This window comes from Hibiscus syriacus, unplaced genomic scaffold, assembly GCF_006381635.1.
Source record: "Hibiscus syriacus cultivar Baekdansim isolate YM2019G1 unplaced genomic scaffold, ASM638163v2 tig00110186_pilon, whole genome shotgun sequence".
Lineage (NCBI taxonomy): Eukaryota > Viridiplantae > Streptophyta > Magnoliopsida > Malvales > Malvaceae > Hibiscus > Hibiscus syriacus.
Window position 1 is genome coordinate 394,702 of NW_024062617.1, and position 27,057 is coordinate 421,758.

At 35.1% G+C, this 27,057-nt stretch overlaps 4 protein-coding genes, 1 long non-coding RNA gene and 1 pseudogene across 6 annotated transcripts; 3 read left to right on the forward strand and 3 right to left on the reverse strand.

Moving 5' to 3' along the window:
* Nucleotides 1-6: 6 nt before the first annotated feature.
* Nucleotides 7-5,935, reverse strand: LOC120217280 (calcium-dependent protein kinase 19-like). Its single transcript, XM_039214456.1, has 4 exons — nucleotides 5,927-5,935; nucleotides 562-685; nucleotides 334-477; nucleotides 7-242 (listed from the first exon to the last, which is right to left on the reverse strand). Exons 2-4 carry the CDS (start codon nucleotides 671-673, stop codon nucleotides 7-9), a joined length of 492 nt encoding a protein of 163 aa, XP_039070387.1. The 5' UTR covers nucleotides 674-685; nucleotides 5,927-5,935.
* On the forward strand, nucleotides 3,172-4,154 carry LOC120217203 (calcium uniporter protein 6, mitochondrial-like). The gene is made up of 2 exons (XM_039214405.1): nucleotides 3,172-3,650; nucleotides 3,732-4,154. Exons 1-2 carry the CDS (start codon nucleotides 3,246-3,248, stop codon nucleotides 4,104-4,106), a joined length of 780 nt encoding a protein of 259 aa, XP_039070336.1. The 5' UTR covers nucleotides 3,172-3,245; the 3' UTR covers nucleotides 4,107-4,154.
* Nucleotides 5,548-6,853, forward strand: LOC120217205 (cysteine-rich PDZ-binding protein-like). The gene is made up of 4 exons (XM_039214407.1): nucleotides 5,548-5,656; nucleotides 5,764-5,881; nucleotides 6,348-6,439; nucleotides 6,558-6,853. The coding sequence occupies exons 1-4, from the start codon at nucleotides 5,641-5,643 to the stop codon at nucleotides 6,620-6,622; spliced, it is 291 nt and encodes a 96-aa protein (XP_039070338.1). The 5' UTR covers nucleotides 5,548-5,640; the 3' UTR covers nucleotides 6,623-6,853.
* A 177-nt stretch (nucleotides 6,854-7,030) lies between these two features.
* LOC120217207 (MYB-like transcription factor ETC1) lies at nucleotides 7,031-7,661 on the reverse strand. The gene is made up of 3 exons (XM_039214408.1): nucleotides 7,556-7,661; nucleotides 7,397-7,484; nucleotides 7,031-7,313 (listed from the first exon to the last, which is right to left on the reverse strand). The coding sequence occupies exons 1-3, from the start codon at nucleotides 7,605-7,607 to the stop codon at nucleotides 7,184-7,186; spliced, it is 270 nt and encodes an 89-aa protein (XP_039070339.1). The 5' UTR covers nucleotides 7,608-7,661; the 3' UTR covers nucleotides 7,031-7,183.
* Nucleotides 7,662-8,895: 1,234 nt separating this feature from the next.
* On the reverse strand, nucleotides 8,896-10,870 carry LOC120217209. Of its 2 annotated transcripts, none has more exons than XR_005525137.1 (4): nucleotides 10,524-10,870; nucleotides 10,279-10,445; nucleotides 10,061-10,175; nucleotides 8,896-9,702 (listed from the first exon to the last, which is right to left on the reverse strand). It is a non-coding gene; the product is annotated as an uncharacterized LOC120217209 (long non-coding RNA). The 2 variants fall into 2 exon arrangements; XR_005525136.1 differs by having other exon boundaries at nucleotides 9,340-9,565.
* A 14,936-nt stretch (nucleotides 10,871-25,806) lies between these two features.
* LOC120217176 lies at nucleotides 25,807-26,697 on the forward strand (annotated as a pseudogene).
* Nucleotides 26,698-27,057: the final 360 nt, after the last annotated feature.

Here is a 27,057-nt window from a genome sequence, read left to right on the forward strand (position 1 = left end):
CACATGTTAATCAAAGGAATCAGAATCAAAAGTTTTATAAAGAAAAAATCTCCGGGGGACTGAACCAAAGATACGAGAGAATAACAGACCAAGAGCTTGTACAGCAGTAAGTCGTTTTTTGGGGTCCATTGTCAACATCTTTCTCACTAGATCTTTGGCACTCTTGGAGATCGAAGGCCACGGATCACTTGCAAAATCTATTTCACCTTGAAGAATGGCTTCAAATATTCCCTTCTCAGTTTCTGCAAAGCATTTTGAGCAAAATATACAAACATTATACAACAGAAACAGAATAGCAACAACTTGCTGAAACATGTCAATATCCTAAATTACCAGCCCAAAATGGAGGAACACCACTAAGTAGAATATACAAAATAACTCCTGCACTCCATATGTCAATTTCCTTTCCGTAACCACGTCGCAGAACTTCGGGAGCTATGTAGTAAGCGCTACCGACTATATCCCGATATTGCTTCCCTGCAATTGAAATGCAAAAGGGTTAGTACATGAGCAGCAAAGCTTCATTTGATTTGAATCAATAGGAAAGGGTGGAAATTTAACCTTCTTCGATAAAGACAGACAACCCGAAATCGGTTGCCTTCAACATAGCTCCTTCACCCTTGCTAGACAACAAGAAATTCTCTGGTTTGAGATCACGGTGCATTACTCCCATGAAATGGAAAATCTGAACTACTTCAGGACCTGTCTACAAATAGCAGCTGCAGCTCTCTCGGAGTAATGACCCTGTGCAATGATCCGATCGAAAAGCTCACCACCAGCGCAAAGCTCCATTACAATATTAACAGATTGCGCATCTTCATAAACGCCCTTGAATTCGACAATATTAGGCTGACCGGATAATGCTGGATAATTTGAACCTCTTTCTTGACATCATCTCTGTCTTGTTTATTTTCAGCTTTCTCTTCAATATCGATTTGCAGGCGTAAGTGTTGCCAGTTGAATTCTCGGTGCACAAGTAAATTATCCCGAATTGGCCTCGACCGAGTTCCTCTCCGAGTGTGTAGTGTTTCTTAACGTCTTCCAATGGCTTCCCTAATACTGTATCCTGCCTCACTTGAGCTGCCTTCGTGCTTGCTGATGAAGGGTTCGATTGCGGTGGCTGGTTCTGGTGGCGCTGCCATGTTTTTGAAACTTGTGTTTGAGACTTTACAACTTTTTCTTCTTGACCAACTGTTCTTGGATCTTCGGTTGATTTGTCGCCATTGAAGTCAGCTCCTGGCAATTTATGTTTGCTGCGACAACAACCCATCTTTGGCTAACTTGAAAATTTCAATGAAAACAATTCAACTTTAGAACTGGTTTCTGGAGAAGATAAAACTTTACACAAAAATTTAAAGATAATGAGTTTATATTAAAAGCATACCCAGATTTTCTCTCTCCTCACTCTTTCTCGTCAAAGTTCTTCCTTACAAAAAAACTATTTTTAATTTCCTGGTTTTGCACCACCGTCAAACGTCGCCAGCCGTCGCCTGCAAACCCAGAAATTGTCCGGAATTCACTGACAACTTTGTCTAGATATATCCTTTTTCAATGTTTTCACAAAGTTGTGCTGCCGTTCACCATTCCAAAGGCCACGATTTTAGAAAACGTTGTTCCACTCTGTACCATTTTCCAAGTTCTTAAAAATAAAAATAAAAATCCCAAAACTCCTGAACAAAACTATGTAACAGAAGAGAGAGAAAAGTTCTATTTTCTCTCTCTAGCTGTTTTGGCAGTTGGTTTTGATTGAGCTGGTTTCTTAAAAACCATCAGAGGATGATTTTTTTGTTGTAATTTTGGGATAAAAATGTGTACCCATCGTGTTTTTTTGGGTGTTATTGTTCATTTCAGTTAATGGTGGCGCACTAAATGGATGTTCAATAGTTTTATTGGTTTGTAATCACCATTCTGCAAATTTGCCTTTCATTCCACTTGTATTCTACCCAAAATAGAATTTGTTTTTAAGGTTTAGGAGATTGATAAATTTATTCAAAGGTCAAATTATTTGAATTTTTTTATTTAATTTAAATATTTGAATAATACATACAAATCAAACTAAGTTGAAGGGATAGTTGTTATACTAATGTCTTATATTTAAAATCGAGCCATTATAAAAGTATTTGAATTTTCATTATCAGTTGTTAAATTTTTTTAAAATAATATTTTGTAATTATCTTGGATTAATGCAAATAATTAAATAACATATTTATTATTTCATCATTCAAATCTTACATGAAATATATTACTAATAAGTATTAATGACCAAATCGGACAAAAGAAGTGAGCTTTACGAGTTTTTATTATTGGTAGAATTTGGAATTGTTATAATATTGATGAAGAAAATATTTTTGGTAAAAGATATTTATAAAATCTATTCATATAATTTAGGTGAAATGTAAAAGAATATATATGAATTTATTAAGATTATATATAAAAATAAAACTATTATTATAAAAGAGGATGGTTTATGATTCCAATGGTTTCTCTTCGTTTTTATTGGAGAAAACTAAACCCTAAAATGGAAGTCCACTTGTCCTCTCAAATCTCTGTAGCCGCGCTCCTCTCTCTGTTAGCGTCTTCCATGGATGTGAGTTTTTTTTAAAATAATTTTCATGTTTATTAATATGCTAGGTTTCTGCTCTATATGCTGGAAATTTATAGGTGAATCACTGGTTTCGTAACATCGCAAAATGTTTCTCCGTGATGAAAATTACTAGAGATTTTCTAGATCTACACTTTGGGGATTTTGCAAAACAAGATAGTAATCTGTCTTTTTTTTCCTTCATGCACTTTGTTTACTGTAATTTGGCATCTAAATTTCACACATTGATCTTGTTAATGTGACCGGCACAGAGGATTATACATGTGTAAGTTCTGCAGATGATTGTATACGATTTTACACTTGTCTTGGCAAATGCCCAATGTGGTTATTGGTAATGGCAATGTGATCTGTTATCAGCTTGAGGAAGCTAAGATCAGAAACCCAATTATGAAGTTTGATTTGTACATTGGCAATGTGATCAGATACCCTTTTTGTTTCGAGTGCAGTGCTGCTTCATTTTATGGTTTTATTATTATAGGAAAAATAATGATGTTTGTTTTACTCTTGTTTGTTTTTGTTATTGGAAGAAAAAGCTAGATCCGTTTGTTAAGATAGACAGATCGTAGGAGGTATTTTACTCGAATTCCAACACGAGACATACACAGACAGAGAAATATTTATATAGAGTGAGATATATTGAAGCATGTGGAGGAGGTTGTGGTGGTGCGAGGCTTTGAAGCAGGTCATGTCTGCTGCTGTTGTTAGGAGACCTCCACTGTCTCTGCAGAATCCGCTGCTGTTGGAGAGAGTGACGTTGAAAGTTTGGTTATCCTCTTCAGCCTCTGATTCCAAAAAAACGGGAGCAGGAGTGGACAGCGTAACATTCGCAGATGCCAGGAAGTTGATGAGGCTGGTCAATGTGGAATCACTCAAGACCAAGCTAGGGATGGAAGGCAAAGAGGTGGTTGGCTACTCAGAGTTATTGAAGGCCTGTGAGAGCATGGGTGTTGCCAGATCTCTAGACGAGGTCATTGCTTTTGCACGTGTTCTCGATGAAGCCGGCGTCGTACTTCTTTTCCGTGACAAGGTTTATCTTCATCCTGATAAGGTATTTATCCCTATTTTGACCTTTACTCTCTTGTATTATGAGTCTCTATTAATGCATTTAAAGCATTTGTTTCATGCATAGGTGGTGGATTTGATTAGAAGAGCAGTACCTCTTGCTTTGTTTGCTGAAAACGATCCTTTAAGAGATGAGCTAAAGAGTTTACAGGAGAAGAAGGAAGAAATCGATGTGCAAGCGCATAAGCAAGTTCGAGGGATCCTCTGGTGTGGTCTAGGATTCTCAGTGTTACAAGTTGGACTGTTCTTCCGGCTAACATTTTGGGAGTTCTCATGGGATGTAATGGAACCGATTGCATTTTTCACCACAACCACCGGTATAGTCATAGGCTATGCTTACTTCCTGTTTACTTCGAGAGATCCGTCGTATCAAGATCTATTGAAAAGGCTTTTTCTGTCGAGGCAAAGAAAATTATTGAAGAAGCATAATTTTGACGTTTAACAGGTTGAAGGAGTTACAAAGCATGTGCAAGACAAGTTGTGATGCCTCTTTGTTGATCCGACATCGTGTGGGATTGGATGTAGAACTTGATGATGCCTTACTCAAGGATTAAGCACTATACTTCTTTTATCTATTTCTTTTGTGATAGAAGTTTTAATTAAGCAAACACAACCCATGATTTTGGTGACTGTATTACAAACATTTTCTGGTGACCAAAATAAAAACTTTCCAAAGTTTGGTGACCAACCATGTAATTTACATGTAATGGTAACACTTTACATGAAAGGTCAAATTCAGTTCTCTTGAATATTTCCAGTGTTGCGGCCCTTTCAAATTATGCAAGAAATGAATTTCTTTGCTATTCATACAACTGCTGCACAAAGAACCAGTCATGGGGAATTGTTTAAGGCACCAAAAATCAGCTCGGGTTAATGATAATGATGATGATGACTGGATGAATATTTAGTATCGGTTTACGGAGGAAAGGGAAGGAGATAATGGTGAGGCGAACACGGCGGAGAAAGAGAGGCTGCTCGGTGGCGGTGGTAGTGGCAAGCGAGATACAAATTCCTCTACCAGATGAAGATAACTATTTCGAAGGAGCTGGAGCTATTGATGCAGAAGGTGGAAATGCGAGGTTTGACACTCGAACAAATCCTGAACAATTCCCGAGGTGAGCTGGTTGATTCAGTCTTAGATGGTGAAAGTTGTAGGGATTTCTTTCTTCTCTGGGTTTTGGTCGGATGCATGGCTTGAAGCATGAGAGCTAGGATACGAATATATACAATAGGCCATTTTGTTTTGGATACTTCTGTACATCCATAATTCATGAATTTTATAAAACATTGTTTATTGGAGAATCAATTAAATTAATTAAGCTAAAAACACTTCGAATTTCGTAGAAAATTTTAGGATAAAAACACAAATGATCTCACGACTATATGATACGTTGAATTCATTTAACTATTAAAAGTTATAAAATGGTCATTCAACTATTCATTATATTTTAAACTTATCATTTTTCATTAAAAAATTAACGACACTCTGAGATTGATGTTAACTTGTTGATTTGAGATATAATAAAATAATCTCATAATCTCAAACGGCTATAATATCTTAGTCAATATGTTAACGTCCAACTCAAACGACCATTATTTTTTAACAAAAAAACTAGTTTAGAATATAACAAATAGTTCAATAATCATTTTAATTTATCCAAAAAAATAATCATTTTATAATTTTTAATAGTTAAAAAATTCAACAAAATAACGAAACATTTTTTTTAACATTTTATAATTGGAAACTCAATAAATATTGTAGTCGGGAAACATTCCTTAAAAATTAGTCATTAGATTTTAACTCATTCAATTCGGTTTGATTAACCGATTTAATCTTACACCGTTTGGGAATACTTCAGGGTACTTTTGTAATTTGATAAACAAAATGTCTAATTATAGCGCCCACAATTATTCCTAGGGTTCCGGTTTCGAAATACTGAAGGGGGAAATTTTGCGGAGAAAAACAATTAACTTCAATGGTGTGCGAGAAGTGTGAGTTCTCTAATTCTGCAATTGTAGCTAGTTTCCTTATCATTTTGGTATAATCTATGGAAATTGAAAGGAAAAAACCTGATCTTTTTTATCAATTTAATTTGTAGGCCAGAAGAAGCTATCGAAGGTGATCGTGCCCGATAAGTGGAAGGAAGGCGCCAGCAACACCAACGAAAGCGGTGGCCGGAAAATAAACGAAAATAAACTCCTATCCAAAAAAAACAGGTATGTTCTTTTTTCTTTTCCTCTCCTATTACTAATTTGCATAACATGAACAAAATTTAAATTCCGTAAAGGTTGGGCATAATTCTTTGCTGTACTCGGTGATCAGTATATTCTTTAAGGAGTGGCTTGATCATTGCTGTAAATTATCATTGATTCTTCCGATCTTAGGGTTGTGTTATTGACATTGGGAAAATAGTTTTATATTTGTGCTGGTTTTCTGGTTTCTCTTTATTGCTGAAGGTATTAGTTAAGAACATGACCTAATAGGGTTTAGGATTGTAGCTGACCTTCAAGAATCCGTCAAAATATATGACAAAACTTATGAAAATCTAACAATGCGTAGCCGTATCCGACACACTCACCCAAGTTTAACATAGGTTAAGGGTCCCTCTTATTTTTCATGCATGATTCTGGATTGCATTTTTTTTAGATTTCATGATTTTGATTTGGAATCCATTGCCTGCAGATGGACTCCTTATGGAAACACCAAGTGTATCATTTGCAAGCAGCAAGTACATCAAGATGCCAAGTACTGTCACACTTGTGCTTATTCGAAAGGTATGTTAGATTGATAAATTTATGCTCTACAACCTGGCCATTTTGATTTATGTTTGTCTGTTTTGTTTTTGTTTTTTTTTGGGTGCATGGCCACTGATGAGTGTTTTATGCTGTGCAGGTGTATGTGCAATGTGCGGTAAGCAAGTGCTCGACACGAAGCTTTACAAGCAGAGCAACGTATAAATCAAAGGGAATATAAGGTCTTCAAGTAAATTTCATAACTACTATTTGTCATCGTTAACTCACCAACTTGATCAAAGAGGTTGTATAATCAAAATGTTAATGTTTGCTCTGCATATTTTTTTTTCCCTGATCACCTAGCTAATCCTTCAGTTGGATTCTCTATGATACCATTTCATTGCATGATTGTACAATTGGTAAATTATACTTTCATTGAATGGTTATTTCAAGTCATGGTATTCGCCTTTTGGTTTGCTAATATATGCAGGCCAGCCTATTCGATTGGAGTTGATTATTTGATCGGTTTGACGATTGAGTTCCGACTCAATTTCTCAGTGCAGTTTGTTGAACTCCGGCTCAAATTGTTATAACGTTAACATCAAGTCGGTAAAAAGATTCGATTCAAATGACATGAACATATGGACAGTAGGATGATGAAAAAGAGAAAGGGGGTGAAAGTCCAAAACATCAAACGCATCATTTTTGCTTGAAGATGAATCCATTACCATCATCTTCTTTACTCATTTTAAGTGACTGCAACAAATACCCAACATTGCTCTAGCATCAACTCGCTCGAAGTACCAGACATTTCGCCCTTTTGCCTCTTCTTTCGCTTTTCGAATACCTGGTATTCCAATACTCCTTAATTTCCTCAGCTGTTCTACCAGGGATTCTTCCAGAAATTAGAACCCATCTGACAATAAACAATCTTACAAAAAAATCAAACCTTGTTCTTTTGTTGTTGGGAAGAAAAGTTAAAGCAATTAAGAGACTTACCTCTCCCCAACCAGATTATACATCCTGATTATTAGTGTTTCCTCATCTTCAGAGAATTTAAGCTTTGATTCTTCACTTGTTTCCTCATCTGAACAACAAGAGTAAATGAGAAGCAAAGTAAACGGATTTAAACAAAAAGTAAGTGAAAGTAACGAGTACCTGAAGAGTGTACACAAGTTTTACCAGAAGAGGAATGTTGAGAGTCAGCCATATGAAGAGAGCAGGATTTTGTTTAGAACTGAAGTAAACAGAGGCGTGGGGAAGGAATGACTAAATAATGTATGAAAAGTAGGGTGAAACATAATAAGTTGTACGAAAGGTTGAATGACAGATAGGCTTATTGGTCTAACCAGGTTGATGGGTAGTTGAAAGGGTTAGGCAGTAATGGAAAAAAGATTCTATGGGTTGTCTTTTTATCGCATGCGGACAATGTTATGTAGTGATCTTGGACCAATTAATAATGTCCCAATCCATTTTTATAGTCACCCAAAGGATCATATTCTCATGTTGTTTCAACTCCCGATTACTACGATGTGATTGTTTAAGTATGTTGGGAGTTTTGAACATAACATCCGATCTTCACTTATGTTGGAGTAGGTGCTAGATACCTCTCCATGTGGATCTACAGTATATTCCCACTAAAATCCTTTGTACCCCACCTATTAAGTCTTATCTCCTAGGGTTTTAATGTGTATGGATCTATGAGATAAAGCTGTAAAAATAGTCTTTGCTTCTAAAACCATATTTAAAAAAGAAAAGAAAAAATAAGTCATTGATGGATGCTTCTCAAGTCTGGAATTCACTAAATCAGGATGCTTCACTCTCTGCAGGAGATCTTGCACCACTTGTTCTACTACATGTTCTAAACTTAACTATAGCATGGACATGCCATCCAAGTTGGACTTCTTGCTGTCAATCTCCAAAACTTATTTCTGAATGCCAACAATTTTATTCTCATCCCTAAACAAAAAAGATCGATATGGTTTCTGGACTTGATTCATTGACTGCTGCAGTCCCTGATTTTCCACGCACACACCCTCTTCCTCCTCGTTACTAATTTCTTCACTGCAAACTTCTGGTTTCGTCCCACGGACTTCTGCCACTTTCCCTCGGTAATATGATTACAAATTTAGGCCCAAAGTTATCACAAAGAAGGTTTGACACCCGAAGCATTCTTGTTTGTCATCCACAGGGACAATATCATTTCCTAGATCTTGCGTTGTGTACTCGTCTTGCCGCACCGGGCATCATTCTATCCACTGGCGAATCCACACATCACGGTAAAGAAAATTATGCTTCTCTGAAACAGTACTTTCTTCCCCGAGACATCTTTCCAACCAGAGATTGTTACAGTGATATCACTATAATCACCTCCTATAATCAAATTCATTTTTTTTAGAATTATGTTTTCTACAGCATTTATTTACAATATCGAGGTACATAAAACAGAAGAGATCGCTTTCTTAAATGGTGAGTTAGTTGAAGAAGTTTACATCGATCAACTTGAAGGGTATGTAGTTCTTGAACAAGAGTATAGGTATGTAAGCTACATGATCTCTTACATAAATACATATCTATTAAAAAGGGAAAGATTCTATATCTTTGTCACAGTGGAGTTATGTACATGTCGTCATTCTCCCCATTTGTTTCTTCTTCAACCTTCCTTCGGTTTCCGTTTCTCACTGCATTGAGCTCCCATGTGTATGTTTATGTTGTAATGTGTTTCTAAATAGCAGTAAGTTGGGCGTATAGTCCCGGCTGCGTACTAGTCAAAAGCATTCCCATCTCCGTTCGTCTTGTTAATCGACAATGTGAAGTATATTAGCAAAATCGTTCCAATGCTGGATCTGTTGAAAAAAAAAACCGAAACAGCTTTCATTTCGATATATCAAAGTCGTTAAAATGTTTATGCCCTTGCAGATGAAATAGGATATAGTCCATGATGGGCTTTGGAAACTTGCAATGTGGCAAAGAGAAAGAGATCATCTTGGGATAGAGTAGCCACTGGGAAGAACACCGTCGGTAATGTTCCTCCGTAGACTGAATCTGCTCTCAGTTGCAGCGGTGATATTGCCTGTTGTAATGGTGATCTGATGATGAACTTGCAGATTGCGGTCTGATTGGTTGATGCTACAGCGCCCGTCGCAGGCTTTTCAGCAGTGCTAGACCCTGCCAGAGAAGTTGCAGTTCAATAACAGGCCAGATCTTACAGAATAAACTAGGCAAACGGGCAATTTACCGAAAATTTGCTAGAAAACATGAGAACATGCATCCTAGAGAAACAGCGTCAAGAAAGCACATATTTTCTATAGGTAGCTCCGACTCTTTATTCATTTCGAGTATACGTTTTCAATACAAATTCGAAAATGAGCATGCGACGGCAAGGACCCTTAAATACATGGAAACGACCTGTATCGGTATACACTCCATTCCAATAACATAGCAAATACTACTAATCAACTGTTCTATAGTTAACCAATTCAATTTAAGTCCTCCTATGAAATGCAGAAAGGCGCATGGTCTGAACCACTAAAAACAGAGCCAAAGCGTTCCTTTTTAAAATTCCGGGAAAATTTACTGGAAAAAGTTCAAAAAACACCAAACGGTAAACTTGACTTCTGAAATGAAAAAAAAAACGAAGCAATTAATGCTAAAAGTTTGTACCTATGGGGGAGGTGGCGACAAAAGCATCTTTATCATTGAGGGAGGAGTTGCAGTTTGAAGTTATAATAATCTTCTTGTCCCCTCCTCTCTGAGACCCTTTCCGAGAAAGACTTTTCTGCAAATTGGATTTGCATGAAACAGTACAATTGAGCTGTAAACACGTGTCATTCAAAAAATAATTATTCAAGCTTTCAGGAAAAGAAGAACAAAAAAACTACTGTAAATCTTGAATTTGATTGATTTCTTTATTGGATCCTCCATGAGAGAAACCTTCCATGTCGACGACAAAGCTATCGGATTTATCATCGGCTGCGTATTGGAACCCGTTAATATGATCCGAAACTGATATCTTTTGTGTGGATATCTCGTTGGAAGATGTTAAATCCTAATAACCAAATCAAGGAACTGTAGAAATAAAGGAGAATAGAAAAAATAGAAGGAAACCCAGAGAGTTTTTACTTACCAGCTTTGGATTTTCCGCCATGTTCAACGTTTTCTCAGTAAACGAAGTAAAAGGGAAACAAAACAATGAAGGAAAGGGTGGAATCAGGACTGTATAGAGCGTCAAACAATTGCGTATTCAAAGGGGCACTCCAGAAATCTTCATGATTTCTTCCAGCACGAATAAACTATTCTTAAAATCAAAGAAAGTCTCGTGATTTACAAAGAAACAAGATTCTGGAAAATGAAAGAAAAAGGGTGACGCAAACGAACAAAGGCTGAAGCTTTGACTGGCAAATGAGCCGACTTTCTCTTTCAAAAGGGATTGAAAACACCATTAAAGGGAGAAAATGAAATGGGCATCTGATGAAGAAGAAGAGAATATGTTCAACGCATGCAAATCGAGAAATGGGATTTGGAAACTGCAGACATTTCTTGTTTATATATGATGAGTTGTTTAATGGAGTTGGTATTGCACTCGTTGGGAAATTTTACCAAATTATTGCCAAGTTTAGAAAATAGCATTTGAACTTGAAGGACTGCCATGGCTATGGATTTGTTACCTAAATAATATTTTTTACCTGATTAATATTAAAAACGACATATATATTTGTTCGATTAAAGGATAAAACCATATTTTATCGGTCACGTCTTTCAAAAATGATTAATACATTTTATCTTACATTATACTCTCAGTCGATAATAACAAATGTTTTACTGATTGAAAAGGTAACGAAGCGACTAACGTTCTGCATCTTTTATTTAAAATTCGTAAGATACATTTATGGTCTGCTCCTTCCATAGTCTCGCCATTGTCAACCCTACTTATCACTACAACCAACGTCATTGATATCATCAACAATTAACCATTCCATTTAATATTCATATATTTTGAGCTTGACCTAAATTTATGGAGTATATACTTGTATTGTCGAACATGATTTATTACATACACATCATTATCATTTTCTGTTACCAATTTCACTACATGTAGTTAAATCGATAATGTTACAGAATAAATATTATCTTTAAAATTTTATAAGTTTCGTTAGGTGAAATTGTTCATTAGATTTCTCGATCATTATTTTCATATATTACCTATTATCACGATTATGATATATTAATAAAACTTTGTTCAACCGATATAAAATAATATCAATAATGTTAAAAGATTAATTTGATTGAAATAAAAAAACAGTAACAATAATGTTCTTATTAATACAAAAAATGACGTATAATCATCAATCGTACGTTCTTCTATTGTATTCATTGGATCAGCCTTATCTCATGATTAAATCACCTTCTAGAAGTTTATGGAACTTGTAAAAAAAACTTTACCTAACCAAATAAAAGAAGTAATAATTGGGAGTTTTTCTCAAAAAATCACTGGTGACCGATATATTTATCGATCTAACATCGATCAGACTATATTTCCTGATCTAACACCCTTAGTAGTAAAGCGCACGCCCTGCACCGCGTTATATGTTGATTTGGCGTCACGTGGGATAAGGCGCGCCCCTTGAAGCGCGCTTTATGCAAACATGGATACACGTAGATAAAGCGCGGGGTAGGTGTGTAATTACACCAAAGGAGCGGGGCAGGGGCTGCGCCTTCCCTGTGAATCTGACACGCGTCAGGAAGACGCGCCCCCTGCGACGCGTCTTAGATGTAATTACACAACTACCCCGACTTCAATACCCCCAAACCTCCCTATAAATACCTCCATCCTCAATTACTTTCATCATACCAAATTCTCTCAACTTCTCTCAAATACTCTTATAATCTCTTCTAAGGTATATTTTATTATATTTTTAATATTTTGTATTTATTTTATTTAAGTATTTAATTTATTTAATATTTTACTTATTTAATTTTTTTGCAAATATAAAATGGCAAACGATATACTTCGCTTGGATGCAAATCATATATATCGATACTTTGCTGATACAGTAACATTTTAACGTTTAATTTAATTTAAATTAGTAATAATTTGTTGATTTATTTAATGCTGATATTAGATTAAAAATTAATTTTTGTAATTATTTAATTTTAGGAGAAGGACCGTGTATTAGATCCTTTTATTAGGAATCTTAAGTTAATGATACCTAGCCGTGTCTTGCCGTATTTAGTAAAGGTTGGATTCGGTTACATAGGTAGATATCAGGGTCATTGTAAGATAGAGCCAAACCTTATTTCTGCCTTAGTAGAGCGGTGAAGGCCGAAGACCCACACATTTCATCTTCCGTGCGGAGAGTGCACGATTACACTTGAGGATGTTTCTATGCACCTGGGGCTTCCGGTGGATAGAGATGTGATATCGGGGATCGCGCATGGTTCCTGGACTGCTTTGTGTCGGGATAATCTAGGACGTGTCCCGAAAAATTTTAACGGTGGTCGGATACCGTTAAATTGGTTATATGCCAATTTTCGTGATTTGAGCGAGGACGCGTCTGAGGATGAAGTTAAAATGTATACACAGACATGCATACTGCAGCTAATAGGAGGGTTGGTGATGCCGGACAAATCGCGCAACCAAGTTCACTGCATGTGGTTGCGAAACATTGGCGACTTTCATCTGGCCGGATCACTCAATTGGGGCTCGGCAGTTTTGGCTTTCCTGTACAAAGAGATATGTCGAGCCATTGACTACAGGCGTAATGCTATCGGCGGATGTCTCCTGCTGCTGTAGTCTTGGGCATGGCGTCGATTGCCCTTTTTATGTTCCGTTGTCAAGAACCCATTCGTATTTCCGCTACTACTGAGGTAATTGTAAAATTGATTTTGTATATTAATAATTTTATATAGTGAATAATAAATTATTTTTCTTGAATAGGTGGTCTACTGATAGGAAAAATCATCAGGAGCTACCTGATGATTTAGAAAAAATTAGGGTGTTAATCGATCAGAAGGTTGGCACATAGGTATGAATTTTAATGTTTAAAAATCGATTTTAGATTATAGTTATATAATTAGATTATTATTTTGATAAAAATTATATATATTTGTTTTAGTTTGAATGGGTGTCATATTCTACTGATGATGTGAGGGCGGTGATCCCACCTGAGTTGAGGGGCCCATCAGATGTTTGGATGGCGACGGTCCCCTTGATCTGTTATGCGACCGTCGAGTGGCACTCCACTGATCGCGTGCTCCGACAATTTGGTTGTTTTCAACCAATTCCGGAAGCACCTCGCAATATGGACGAGTTGCATAGCACTGATAGACACGGCAAGACAGATACAGATTGGCTGGTGAGGCATCATGCGTGGATCGTGTTGTGGGATGATCGACATCGGCTCCTTCCCCGTAGAGAGCCCATTTTTGATGACCTCTTGATGGTTGCTGAGGGTTATTACGAGTGGTTCAACAGTAATGGGAAACCGTTTCTGCTTCCCGAGGATGCACGAGGGCAGACCTTTCCGTGACGTCGACAGAGACGTTCACCGACACAGTACCATCATCCCTCGACTCGTGGACGGAGAGCAGGTGTTTCTGGTTCATCCTCAGCTGCATCAACAAGACCTTCACAGCAGCCACCGCATCCATATATGATGCTACCACCGCCTTTCCATTACCAGATGCCGATGCCGCCATTCCCTTACCCGATGCCACCGCTGCCACCATCACCTGGTTTTATGACCCCGCCGGCGCCACCGTCACAGGTGACCTGTAACACCCTCAACCCGTATCCGACCTGAATAAAATGGGGGTCACATTGACTTTTCAAACTTTGACTCTTGACAAAATTCAAAGAAAATTTAAAACTTTCATTAAAATAAAAACTGTTTATTTACATAAATTGACCAAAATAACCAAAATCGATCAGAGCATATTCATCTCAATCAATTAGTATATGCCAACTATGTTCAGATTAACCAAACACATTTAAATCATTTATTTTCTGATCTGAAACTTTGTAAGGAAAATGCTGACATGTCTTACTCCTCTTAGCTTCTCACTTTGCTTTCCAGAACCTACGTGTGAAACACTCACATGCTAAGTCTATGACTTAGTGAGGCATTAAACTTATAAGAGAAACTCTAACTTCTTAACCATGATTGAACATATCATATTATGCTCACCCAAAATAATATAGTATTTCATGTAATCACATGTACACATATACACATCATCATCAATCATATAATACAATTCATATCACAAAAACATATACTTTGCATAATATATATATATATATATATATATATATATATGTTTATGTTTATCTCTTTATTAGCCCATGTACATCTGTGAGAACTGTAGATATGTGAGTCTATTGAGGTTGTGCACTATGCTGTCACCACAGCTCGTATGGGGTCCCACTAGGGGCTATAAATTTTATCCCGAAGGACCTATATACTGTATTTTTTCCCGAAGGATCACTCCTTAAGAACCATATACATATTTCAATGGATCACATATGTGTCTCATAAGACCCTTTAAATATTCCAAACAATACATATATGTCCCGAATGACCACGTAGAACCCTCGACTCTTGGCATGCCAACTATACCTCTAGCTCTCTTTACACATAACATGGGCATTAACAATCTATCATGTCACATATTCACATGTACACTTTCATATCACGTAATATAAGCTCATAGCTTCTTTCACATATACATGTAGTCACATAGCTTCTTTTCATATTCTCATAAGATTACATAGCTTATATCTTATACTTTGTTTTCTCATGTTCACATATATCCTGTCATATGGCTCATATATATATATCACATAGCACACACTTCTCATATCATTACATTCAAAAGCATGTTAACACATATAATCATGCATACATACAATTTATGTCATGCATATACGTATAATCATATATTCATGCATTCAACATAGGAAACAGACTTGTCACAAGTCTTGTTTTCATTTAGCACTATGAACGAATTAATATGCACTCACCTGAGCCTCACTAAGTTCTAATCCACTTTTGTGATTTTTCATTTCTTTCGATCGAATCTTAACTTGATGATCGTTCCGGAACTTGTTCGTGTTCGATATCTACATAATCATATTGATACATATCAGTATCCAATTGATATAATCTAATCTATCATTTCTTAGACTAAAAGAAATGTCTATTTCAATTTCCCCTTAAAGTGCATCGATGCATTCTACAGTGCATCGATGCATTCTTTAACATGTGCATCGATGCACTACCCATGCATCGATACACAAATTACCTTCGATGTTTTCATTTTAAGGGGATGCATCGATGCACTACTTATGCATCGATGCACCAATTGCATCGATGTTTCTTCTTTAAAGAGTGCATCGTACATTGAAATGCATCGATACACCTTGCCCAGAATTTGCATTTTAGCACGAAAATCATAAACTCTTCCCTTAATTCTTCTATTTAAGCCTCTAATATGTCATTAAACTCAACTACCATTACTTAAACCAACTTATATCTATGTAAATCATCTTTAACCTCAAAATCCTATATTCCTTATGAAATTCAAGAATCTTACTCAATTTCTAACATGTTCCAAATTCCATTCAATTGCTTCTAACTTCTTAATTAGACCCTTGACAAGTCAAATCAAGCTTTAGAACTTCAAAAACCTTTATATAACAAAAGTCCATTTCTACACCCTTAATATAATTTCCTTTTTAATTCTCTATTCTTGATGTTTAAAGCTTATATAATCTTTCCTTAAGCTTATATAATAATCAAAGAATCAAAATCAACTTATAAATCCAAGAATTAAACAACTGAAATTAAACTCACCCTTGAGCTTGGAGATACGGGAGAAGGAAGAAGAAGGAAGAAGAAGAAAGAAGAAAGAAGACTCTGGATAATTCTCTCTTTTCCCACGTGGTTCCTTATCTTATAAAAGGAATATAAAATCTTCCATGTCAATTGACTATTTTACCCTTTACTTCATTCAATAATTACTAAATAACCTTCATCATATTTCCAATAAATCATTAAACTATTCATTTATCCTACTTTAATCACCAATTCCTGAAACTTTACAATTTGTTCATTAACCTGGTATTGAGGATGTTACAAATCTCTCCTCCTTTAAAGAAAATTTGTCCTCGATTTTTCACTGAACAAATCAATAAGAACATATCTTCTATTGTTCTCATGTTACCTCCTTTACTTAATCTTTCATTCCTTTAATTCTTCAACTACCTTTTTCACTTATATATTCATCTACTGTCACTTATCATATAAACAGTAACTAGTAACTTTAATCCATTTATGTCTTTTATCTCTTTCGATTCTGCATTTTCCTTTGACCTTTCTAAAATCCATATAATGTCACTCATTATATAGACAGTAACATTCATTTTCATCACTCAACATCATAAATCCATCTCTAACTACCTTATAATAACCAAATTCGTTTTCCATCATCATTTAACCAAGAAACCGACCTTAAATCTTCTTTAAATACGATTCAACATACACTTAAAGAATCTTTCACACACCTTACACACTTTTCTTAATTCTATATCCAAATTATCATCTACACTTCCATAACCTTATCGTATTTGATCCTTTATCATCCCTTTCATTTCTTTATTCCATTATTCTTTTATTTTTTATACCCCAAATCATATCTTTCATTTCATGTTCACATACTATTGTCTTATCACTACTCATCTCTATGTACCAATCAGGCATCCTCATAACTTTGATAACCCATTACTTATATAAAACTTCATTCTTTATCATTTCTTATACTTGTATTTCCTTCCTTAAGGTTCCATGCAAATACTTTCTTCTTTTCTACATATAACTATCTGATCAGAATACATAACTATATTCAGTTTCACATCAATTGATTAACTCAATTTTACATTTTCTTCTAATGTTATAACCTTTACTCTGACAATTAATCAATAACATTTGTCCAATCTAGGGCACAAACCTAGTCAACCAATCACATACATCATTTCCAATCGAAATTATCTCAAAATTCATTACTTAACTTGTCAATTTCACCTCCATTCTCATACATCCTGAATTTCCGTTGTTCAACTCAACATTATGACTTCCTTTGTCTATAAATTGATCATCGATATACACATCTCAACCCTTCTTATCAATCCTCGGCTTTACTCAATATACAAATCCTATTTCCTTTACTATACCATATTACTATGAGCCAAATATACAACTGTATCCAGATCCATTCATATTTGGTATCATATCCTGACAATATCTTATAATCATATATTCCGTACATTTTATCACATCTGGTTAGCCAACGCTAACTCTTTCCATCTTAACTGCAAACTCTTATCATAAAACATACTCTTGTTTATTCTCAATACTATCACTTCGTTTCAACTCATAAGCTCTGACTTTATACATCTTATACACTTGTCACTAATGTACTTATCCTTGAGTTCTTCTATAATACTCACCACGTCATCGATCTTTTTAACGTTTTTATGGTGACACTTGTTTCACCATATTCTATATCCACATACTAACAAAACTAATCCTTATCGCTTTCCGATTCAAACAATAATAATCTTCTTTCACTATTCTAATATGATTTCAACTTTCTGAAATCAACCTTTGATCTTATGAGGCACTTCATGAGGTGTCCGCTCTTCCTCCTGTCTGGCCAAGGCAGGTGAATTGCTACAACCATCAGGTTCACCCCGCTTTCTTTGAAATTCTCATAATCAGATTTCTACTATTAAACTAATCTTATTCTATTAGCAAGACAACATACTCCTTACACTATCAGATCATATTTTTTTTTCTCTTTGGCATGTACACATTTTATGACACTTTGAACTTTAGTTATGCCGAGAATCGGCTAAACTGTAGCTCTGATACCATTAAATGTAACACTCTCAACCCTTATCCGACTCGAATACGAGTCTGGAGTGTTACATTGACTTTTCAAACTTTGATTTGACAAAATTCAAAGAAAATTTAAAACTTTCATTAAAATAAAAACTATTTACATAATTGACCAAAATAACAAAATCGATCAGAGCATATTCAGCTCAATCAATTAGTACATGCCAACTATGTTCAGATTAACCAAACACATTTAAATCATTTATTTTCTGATCTGAAAGTTTGTAAGGAAAATTCTGAGCTGTATTACTCCTCTTAGCTTCTCACTTTACTTTCTAGAACCTACGTGTGAAACACTCACACGCTAAGTCTATGACTTAGTGAGGCATTAAACTTATAAGAGAAACTCTAAACTTCTTAACCATGCTTGAACATATATTATGCTATCACCCAAAACAATATAGCATTTCATGTAATCACATGCACATATACACATCATATCAATCATAATACAATTCATATCACAAAAAACATATACTTTACATGTAATATATATATATATTATATATATATATATATATGTTTATGTTTATGTTTATCTCTTTATTAGCCCATGTACATCTGTGAGAACTGTAGATATGTGAGTCTATTGAGGTTGTACACTATGCTGTCACCACAACTCGTATGGGGTCCCATTAGGGGCTATGAATTTTGTCCCGAAGGACCTATGTACTGTATTTGTCCCGAGGGACCACTCCTTAAGAACCATATACATATTTCAATGGATCACATATGTGTCTCATAAGACCCTGTAAATATTCCATAATACATATATGTCTCGAAGGACCACAGAACCCTCGACTCTTGGCATGCCACATACCTCTAGCTCTCTTTACACATAACATGGGCATTAGCAATCTATCATGTCACATATTCACATGTACACTTTCATATCACGTCATATAAGCTCATAGCTTCTTTCACAAATACATGCAGTCACATAGCTTCTTTTCATATTCTCATAAGATTACATAGCTTATATCATATACTTTGTTTTCTCAGTTCACATATATCTGTCATATTGCTCATATAAATCACATAGCACATACTTCTCATATCATTACATTCAAAAGCATGTTAACACATATAATCATGCATACATACAATTTATGTCATGCATATACGTATAATCATATATTAATGCATTCAACATAGGAAATAGACTTGTCACAATTCTTGTTCCATTTAGCACCATAAACGAATTAATATGCACTCACCTGAGTCTCACTAAGTTCCAATCCACTTTTGTGATTTTCCTTTCTTCGATCGAATCTTAACTTGATGATTGTTCCAGAACTTGTTTGTGTTCGATATATACATAATCACATATTGATACATATCAGTATCCAATTGATATACTCTAATCTATCATTTCTTAGACTAAAAGAAATGTCTATTTCAATTTCCCCTTGAAGTGCATCGATGCATTCTACAGTGCATCGATGTATTCTTTAACATGTGCATCGATGCACTACCCATGCATCGATATACAAAATACCTTCGATGTTTTCATTTTAAGGGGATGCATCGATGCACTCTTTATGCATCGATGCACCAATTTCATTCGATGTTTCTTCTTTAAAGAGTGCATCGATGTACATTGAATATGCATCGATACACCTTGCCCAGAATTTGCATTTTAGCACGAAAATCATAAACTCTTCCCTTAATTCTTCTATTTTAAGCCTCTAATATATCATTAAACTCAACTACCATTACTTAAACCAACTTATATCTATGTAAATCATCTTTAACCTCAAAATCCTATATTCCTTATGAAATTCAAGAATCATACTCAATTTCTAACATGTTCTAAATTTCATTCAATTGCTTCTAACTTCTTAATTAGACCCTTGACAAGTCAAATCAAGCTTTAGAACTTCAAAAACCTTCTCTAACAAAAGTCCATTTCTACACCCTTAATATAATTTCCTTTTAATTCTATTCTTGATGTTAAAGCTATATAAGCTTCCTTAAGCTATATAATACTCAAAGATCAAAATCACTTATAAATCCAAGAATTAAACAGCTGAAATTAAACTCATCTTTGAGCTTGAAGATACGAGAGAAGGAAGAAAAAGAAAGAAGACTATGGATAATTCTCTCTTTTCCCACGTGGTTCCTTATCTTATAAAAGGAATATAAAATCTTCCATGTCAATTGACTATTTTACCCTCTACTTCATTCAATAATTACTAAATAACCTTCATCATATTTCCAATAAATCATTAAACTATTCATTTATCCTACTTTAATCACCAATTTCTGAAACTTTACAATTTGGTCACTAACCTGGTATTGAGGATATTACATGACCCCTCCTGGAGGCTATTATGGGTCTATGTTTGCATATCCGACTTGGACCCAAAGACTCCATTGCTGCTTTGATCCCAGCTCCGCGATCTGAAATGACACAGTTGTTTTTCATTGTGATAACATGTGCACGTAAATTTCAGAGGAAAAAAGCCCAAGAATCTGTATCTTCTCCTTCGACAATAGCAAAAGCAACTGGAAGAATGTTGCGATTGTCATCTTGGACAACTGCCAATAATAAAACTTGCTTGTATTTTCCATACAAGAAAGTCCCGTCGATCTGGACCACATGCTTGCAGTATTTGACAGCATTAACGTACTGTGGGTAAGTCCAAAAAACCCAGTAGAATTGGCATCGATCGCAGAGAACTCGATCATTATGGTATGCATAGAAGGTTTTGAAGTCCACAATTGTCCCATGATTCAACCTCCGTACCAGCCTAAACCATCCTGGAAGTTTGTTGTAAGATGCATCCCATTCGCCATGAAGTTTGACAATGGCATTTTGTTTTGCCAACCAAGCTTTTTTATAGGAGACAGTGTACCCATACTGCGATTGTATAGCTGAAATCAACAGCAACAGCTATATGAGAGCTTGTTTTTACCATGGGCATGATGGCTTGGCATATCACTTCAGAGTCCAACTTGGGATGATCTTGGTTGACCCCTCCAGCACAATATGTATGAGGACCGTTGTATACTGTTAGTTCTCATATATTGTTTTTTCTCTTCCTTTTCGATACGCAAACCATCCAATTGCATCCGTTTTAGCGTTGGGCACAATAGCATACATATTTTTCAGTCGTGGATCGGTTGACTCTGGACTGAACATAATTACATATATTGTAATTTTTTTATACCCATCACCGCTTATTCTTTGCTTGAAAACTACATGCCTAAAGAAACTCACCATATTATTGATGAGTAATATCCATAGTCACCGAGATGAGGCATATCTGCAAATTCTGGCCCGTACAGTGCACCATAATCAACTTCATACATGTGTACAGGAGGGTCAATTTGTGTCACATTTCCTGGAACTTCATCATCATCGGAGTTGAATTGCGGTGATTCTGGGTGAATGAATAGTCCAGTCTCAGCACCATCCGCACCAGGCTCACGAAGCGGTTCTTCTGGTGGAGGTGATGGTTCCTCCATGCGCTCCACATTTAGGTCGAATAACCTACTGCACGCATTCCCCTTGAACTAGAAGGCATTGACATTGAGATCGAAAAAGCTCGCAGTCGAATGCCTCCCCTAGAGCTTGAAGTCATCGTGTCAAATAGAAACTGCACAGATGATTGCGTCGATGACATCTCTATATTAAGGTCAAATGGATTTGCTGATGAATGTCTTCCCCTTGAATTGGACGCGATGTTGCCATACAGATTGTTCGGACCTCGGTACTATCGTAAGGAGTTGCGGATGAATGTCTCCCATTATGGCATTAAAATCATTACACATACTGTCGTCGGCTGTCAACTTGTTCAGCCCATCCATAGTGGAGCTTAATGATTGACCCTGAACGACACACACTTGAATAAAATTTGCATACATCTCAATATCGGCGTCTGAATAATTACTTGAGCTTCAACCATCATTTCAACATCATCATTGTTCAAAAGTTCGAACGTTGTATAAGTTAATGAAAACAATGATTTTGGAAATGTACTGCAACGACGACATTCTTCTACTACTTCCAACATGAATCTTCTCAAAATCTTCGTTATCAGCTCAAGAGTTATATTTCTCTTCAATGATATTTTAACACAACTCATTTGATACGAAAACAACGCCAGTTTCATCTTCTCAAATTTCACTATCATAATAAACAATAGCTGAAAGTCGCGCCATTCTTTGAGTTTAAAAGTACGACAATATTATATCTGTAAAAAAAACAACTGAAACAATGTTGATTAAATAAATAATATATGAACGAAAATATAACAGAATAAAATTTTAACACATAAACGTAAATAATTAATAATATAATTTATATTATTACTGTACCGCAAAACTATTTCGACGTATATTCCCGCTTTCTAATTTTACAAAACACATAAATAATTGACAACAATTAGTATAAATTTTTTCAAATAATCATAATAACAATAAATATAATAAAAAAAATTATCACAAAACTACCTTATAATGAAAAATCGAACAAACTTCTGAATAAAATGAGAAATTGTCCATAATTTTGACTCGTTGACGGAATTGTTGTATTAATTTATAAGTTGAGAGGAGAGATGTGAGGAACTTAATCGGGGAGAAGGGTTATAGCAGGGAAAAGTTACAAGGCGGTTACCTGCACCGCGCCTTATATAATTATCAGTTAAAGGTATGGCGCGACCCCTGTCCCGCGCTATATATAGATCATAATTAAAGGTAAGACGCGGCCCCTGCCGCGCGCTATACCCTAACGTGGCGTAAGGCGCGCCCAGGGGCCGCGCTTTATCCACGTGTATCTATGTCAGTATAAGACGCGCTTCAGAGGGTGCGTCTTACCCCACGTTGCGCCAAATCAGCATATAGCCCGGTGCAGGGGGTACACTTTACTGCTAAGGGTGTTAGATCGAAAAATATAGTCTGACCGATGTTAGATCGATAAATCTATCGGTCAGTGGTGATTTTTCAGGAAAAACGCCTAATAATTGATTAAATTTCAACAATATTAGGATCAAAATTGATGATGCTACATATTATTATTTTGATTTAATGTATGAAAATTTATAAAAATGTTTTTTAAAATAAATTAATTAATTTTGCAATCATATAGATTATTTAATAATTGACGTGACTGTCAAATTTATTAGTTGAGAGGGCATCTCCACCGTGAAAGATTTGGGTATAATTAGACTGATTAACAACATATGCAATTGCGTGCACAACTTAAAGTTGTGCAGTAAGAGTGGTCTGATATTGACGCCACACTAAACATGAATCCACTTGTTGCTGGCACAATCACCATAAAATTCAATTCTGAACAACACTCACTGCTTGAACAATAAATTTTAATTTAATTATTATCTAAATTATTGATTGAAATACCACGACTCATTTAATTTTACAAATTGTAATTTTACATTGTGTATTGTAGATGTTGATTTTAGTTTTCGTTAGACGACTTTACTAATTGTGATTTTGAGGGATCAAAGATTTTATTTTTCTTTCGTAAAATTATTATTTTTTAAATATTATCAGTTGAATAATCAATTATAAACCTTTCGATGAATTTAATATTATATTTTCAAATGTTGTGTCTACTTTAACCTTTAATGAAATTGAACTGTTCCATGATTGATGGGACTTAAAACCCTTATCATAAAACATATAGGATGTCGAACAATATCGTAACTTTTCTTTGAACTATAGGAAGGGTATTCTGTATGTTTACGATAATAGCCATGGCCTTTTGGGTAATCTTGCTTGTATGATTAAATGGGAAATGAAAATAGTGACTTTTGTTCCACTTACCATGGAGATGGAATTCCTTGAATACATGTGGGATCATTCGAATTAGGTCTCAAATCAGTACTTTTAGGACACTTAGTGACGAGTGTTCTAAATCGATAATATTTGATTGTTAAATCTTCGATCTTATAAATTTGTTGCTACTGCTTTAGTTGTGTTATGCTCATTTTCGTGCATGATCTTACTTTCCAGAATTAATAGTAAAAAAATGCAGAATACGCCCTTTTAACTGATAATTCATGACAAATATAACCTTAAATATAACAAATATAACCCTAAATAAAACAAATTAATTTTATCTTCAATTATTAAATAGCAATTTAAATAATCAATACTGATACTGAAATTGTAGTATTAAAACCATGTGGAGGGCAATGTTTTGTTATGTAAAAATCATTACAAGTTATTATTATATATTTGATTTTTGAGGCACCTCTCTATTATGAAATATATGCATTTCTAAGTCAACATAGTGATTAATTAACTAGGAGTTGGCTTGTCCTTGCATATCATCAAACTTAACTTTGAATTGCAGCTGATCAATATTACATTTTTTGCTTATTTATTACAGTTAACCTGTTTCTAAAGTTGACGGCTGAGTTTTAATCGCAAACTTGACTTTGAAGACATGCATGAAAGTATAGTTAATCGTTTGAATGGATTCGAGGTCAAATTTTTATTTAAATCCAAATTGAATTAAATGGATTATTTGATTATTTTTTTTAATAAAAAATTTAGTTTAATATATGTTAACGTGATTATTAAGTATGTAATATTTTAACTCAATTGACATGATTGTTATTATAACATTAAAGAATATAATGTAAACGTGATTATGAAATATTTTGAAAATTTTTTTGAATCTAAATAACTTAAACATTATGTCGATATATAACATGCGATTGTGAATATTGATAGCTTCTTGACGTGTTTCTTATCCCATTACTGTAAAGAGTCCAAATCGCACAATGATCATAAAAACACGGTAGCCCAATCCAGTTATTACCGGCCGGAATAAGCCATAACACATTCGCTTCGATTTCCTAAACCCAAAATGTTAATGCCCCATTTTCAATTTTTTTTCACGTTCAAAAGAGGCCTCAACAATTTAAATGTTTATATTCCAAGTTTAACTTTATTGATTATCATATTATAAAAATATTTTAATTTGAATTAATTAATGGAATACCATAAACAAAGCGTATCCACCTAATTTGAAAACCATATTCTTATCTAAATTGTAAACATACCTTCAGCTGCCATACGCTGCAAGATACCTTTATACCTTAAAGCTGGCAGTATAATATAAAAAGTAATATATCTTAATTTAACTAAACGTAGTTAACGAATTAATAGAGCAACAAAATCACGTTGAAATTGCTTCTAAACCAACCCAACCCCAAGAAACAAACATTGTAATTTTCTAACATACATTATCCAAACAAAGATCATTTATGAACATCGATGAAGTTTGTAATAAAATTCATTTAATCCGATAAGAAAAGTTGGCAGCACAATTTGTTTCATAAAAAAAATTGAGATAAAAAATGAGAATCTATGGAGTTTCTCTTGTTTGTATGTATATATATTAGGGTTAACATGCCTGTATAATTATATACATATATATTTACGATAGTTTGTTGATGGTTATCCGTAATAAGCCTCTACTCATTAAACAATGCTCATATTCCTTTCTTTCACATGCTAAAGACTCCAAATTCCTTAACGTTCCCTTGCCTTTTAGATCACGTAATAACACCTACATAAACACCCTTTTGTTTCATCATAAAATAAACAACCCTGAAATTCTTCTCGATAAGCCGGATTAAACAATGTCCGGTGGTGGTTCCGACAGGCTGCCGATTCGGTACACCCTACAAGACTACCCGGCTCAACCGAACCTACCTCAACCCCACAACCGCTCAAAACGCCACCACACTGCCCGCTACTACGCGCATCGGGTTCGTGAAAGCTTCACCAATAGAGTCATCAAAATACTGTGTACCGTATTCTTGTCTGTTGTTTTACTTGTTGGAATCTTGTTGTTCATTTTGTGGCTTAGTTTACGCCCTCATCGTCCGCGGTTCACATCGTGGATTTCACGGTTGCTTTGGCTCAACCTTCGGGGTTCGAGAATGCTTTTGATCGTTCAATGTCACAGATAGGAACTCCAACCAACAATTGGAATCTATTACGACTCGGTGGTCGGATCGATTTTCTATAAGGATCAAAATCGGGTCGGCTCCATTGATGGACCCTTTTTTCCAGGAACCGAAGACGACGACGATCGTGTACGGTACGTTCGCTGGGGCGACATGACGGTGAACAGCAACCGTGGAAGGAGTTCATGGATGCGAGGCAACAAGGGACGGTGGTGTTTCGTTGGAGAAACGTCGGTGATTAGATTTAAGGTTACTACATGGGACAGTAAGCATCATAAGATGCATGTCAATTGTGATGTTGCAGTCGGACAGATGGATCGATCCTGCCGGCTTGGGAAGAAGAAGAAATGTCCTGTCTATTTCAGTTGATTCTTGCATCTGTCTTGTACTTTTCTTTCTTCTTTTCTTTTCAGTTGATTATTCCATTCTTGTATTATCATCCTTATTGATCATCGAATAGTAAAAATGATATGGTCCCTTGAAAAATTGACTTCAAATCCTAATCTTGTAAATTGAGTAAATATCAAAAAATTATCTCTCGAAATAATATCGGATTCCAGAGAGGGAGTCAAAAATTTTAAATTACGGTATCATCATTTAAAAATCAAAACGTCTTAATAAAGTCATATATATTAATGCATAACATTAATATCCTATAAATTAATATATAATATGGATAAAATATGGTGTAGATGAATAAAACTTCGGTGAATAGTTCATATAAGTTGTATTAAGCTAAATAAATAAGTATGAA

Bases quoted from the DNA above. Each gene is read 5' to 3' on its own strand.
- LOC120217280 (XM_039214456.1), bottom strand. From the start codon at position 673: ATGGGAGTAATGCACCGTGATCTCAAACCAGAGAATTTCTTGTTGTCT. The intron at 478-561 runs GTTAAATTTCCA...TTTCAATTGCAG, and splicing joins GTCTGTCTTTATCGAAGAAG to GGAAGCAATATCGGGATATA. The intron at 243-333 runs GTAATTTAGGAT...AATGCTTTGCAG, and splicing joins TGTTCCTCCATTTTGGGCTG to AAACTGAGAAGGGAATATTT.
- LOC120217203 (XM_039214405.1), top strand. From the start codon at position 3,246: ATGTGGAGGAGGTTGTGGTGGTGCGAGGCTTTGAAGCAGGTCATGTCT. The intron at 3,651-3,731 runs GTATTTATCCCT...TTTCATGCATAG, and splicing joins TTTATCTTCATCCTGATAAG to GTGGTGGATTTGATTAGAAG.
- LOC120217205 (XM_039214407.1), top strand. The intron at 5,882-6,347 runs GTATGTTCTTTT...CATTGCCTGCAG, and splicing joins CTCCTATCCAAAAAAAACAG to ATGGACTCCTTATGGAAACA. The intron at 6,440-6,557 runs GTATGTTAGATT...TATGCTGTGCAG, and splicing joins CACTTGTGCTTATTCGAAAG to GTGTATGTGCAATGTGCGGT.
- LOC120217207 (XM_039214408.1), bottom strand. From the start codon at position 7,607: ATGGCTGACTCTCAACATTCCTCTTCTGGTAAAACTTGTGTACACTCT. The intron at 7,485-7,555 runs GTACTCGTTACT...CTTGTTGTTCAG, and splicing joins AACTTGTGTACACTCTTCAG to ATGAGGAAACAAGTGAAGAA. The intron at 7,314-7,396 runs GTAAGTCTCTTA...GTTTATTGTCAG, and splicing joins TATAATCTGGTTGGGGAGAG to ATGGGTTCTAATTTCTGGAA.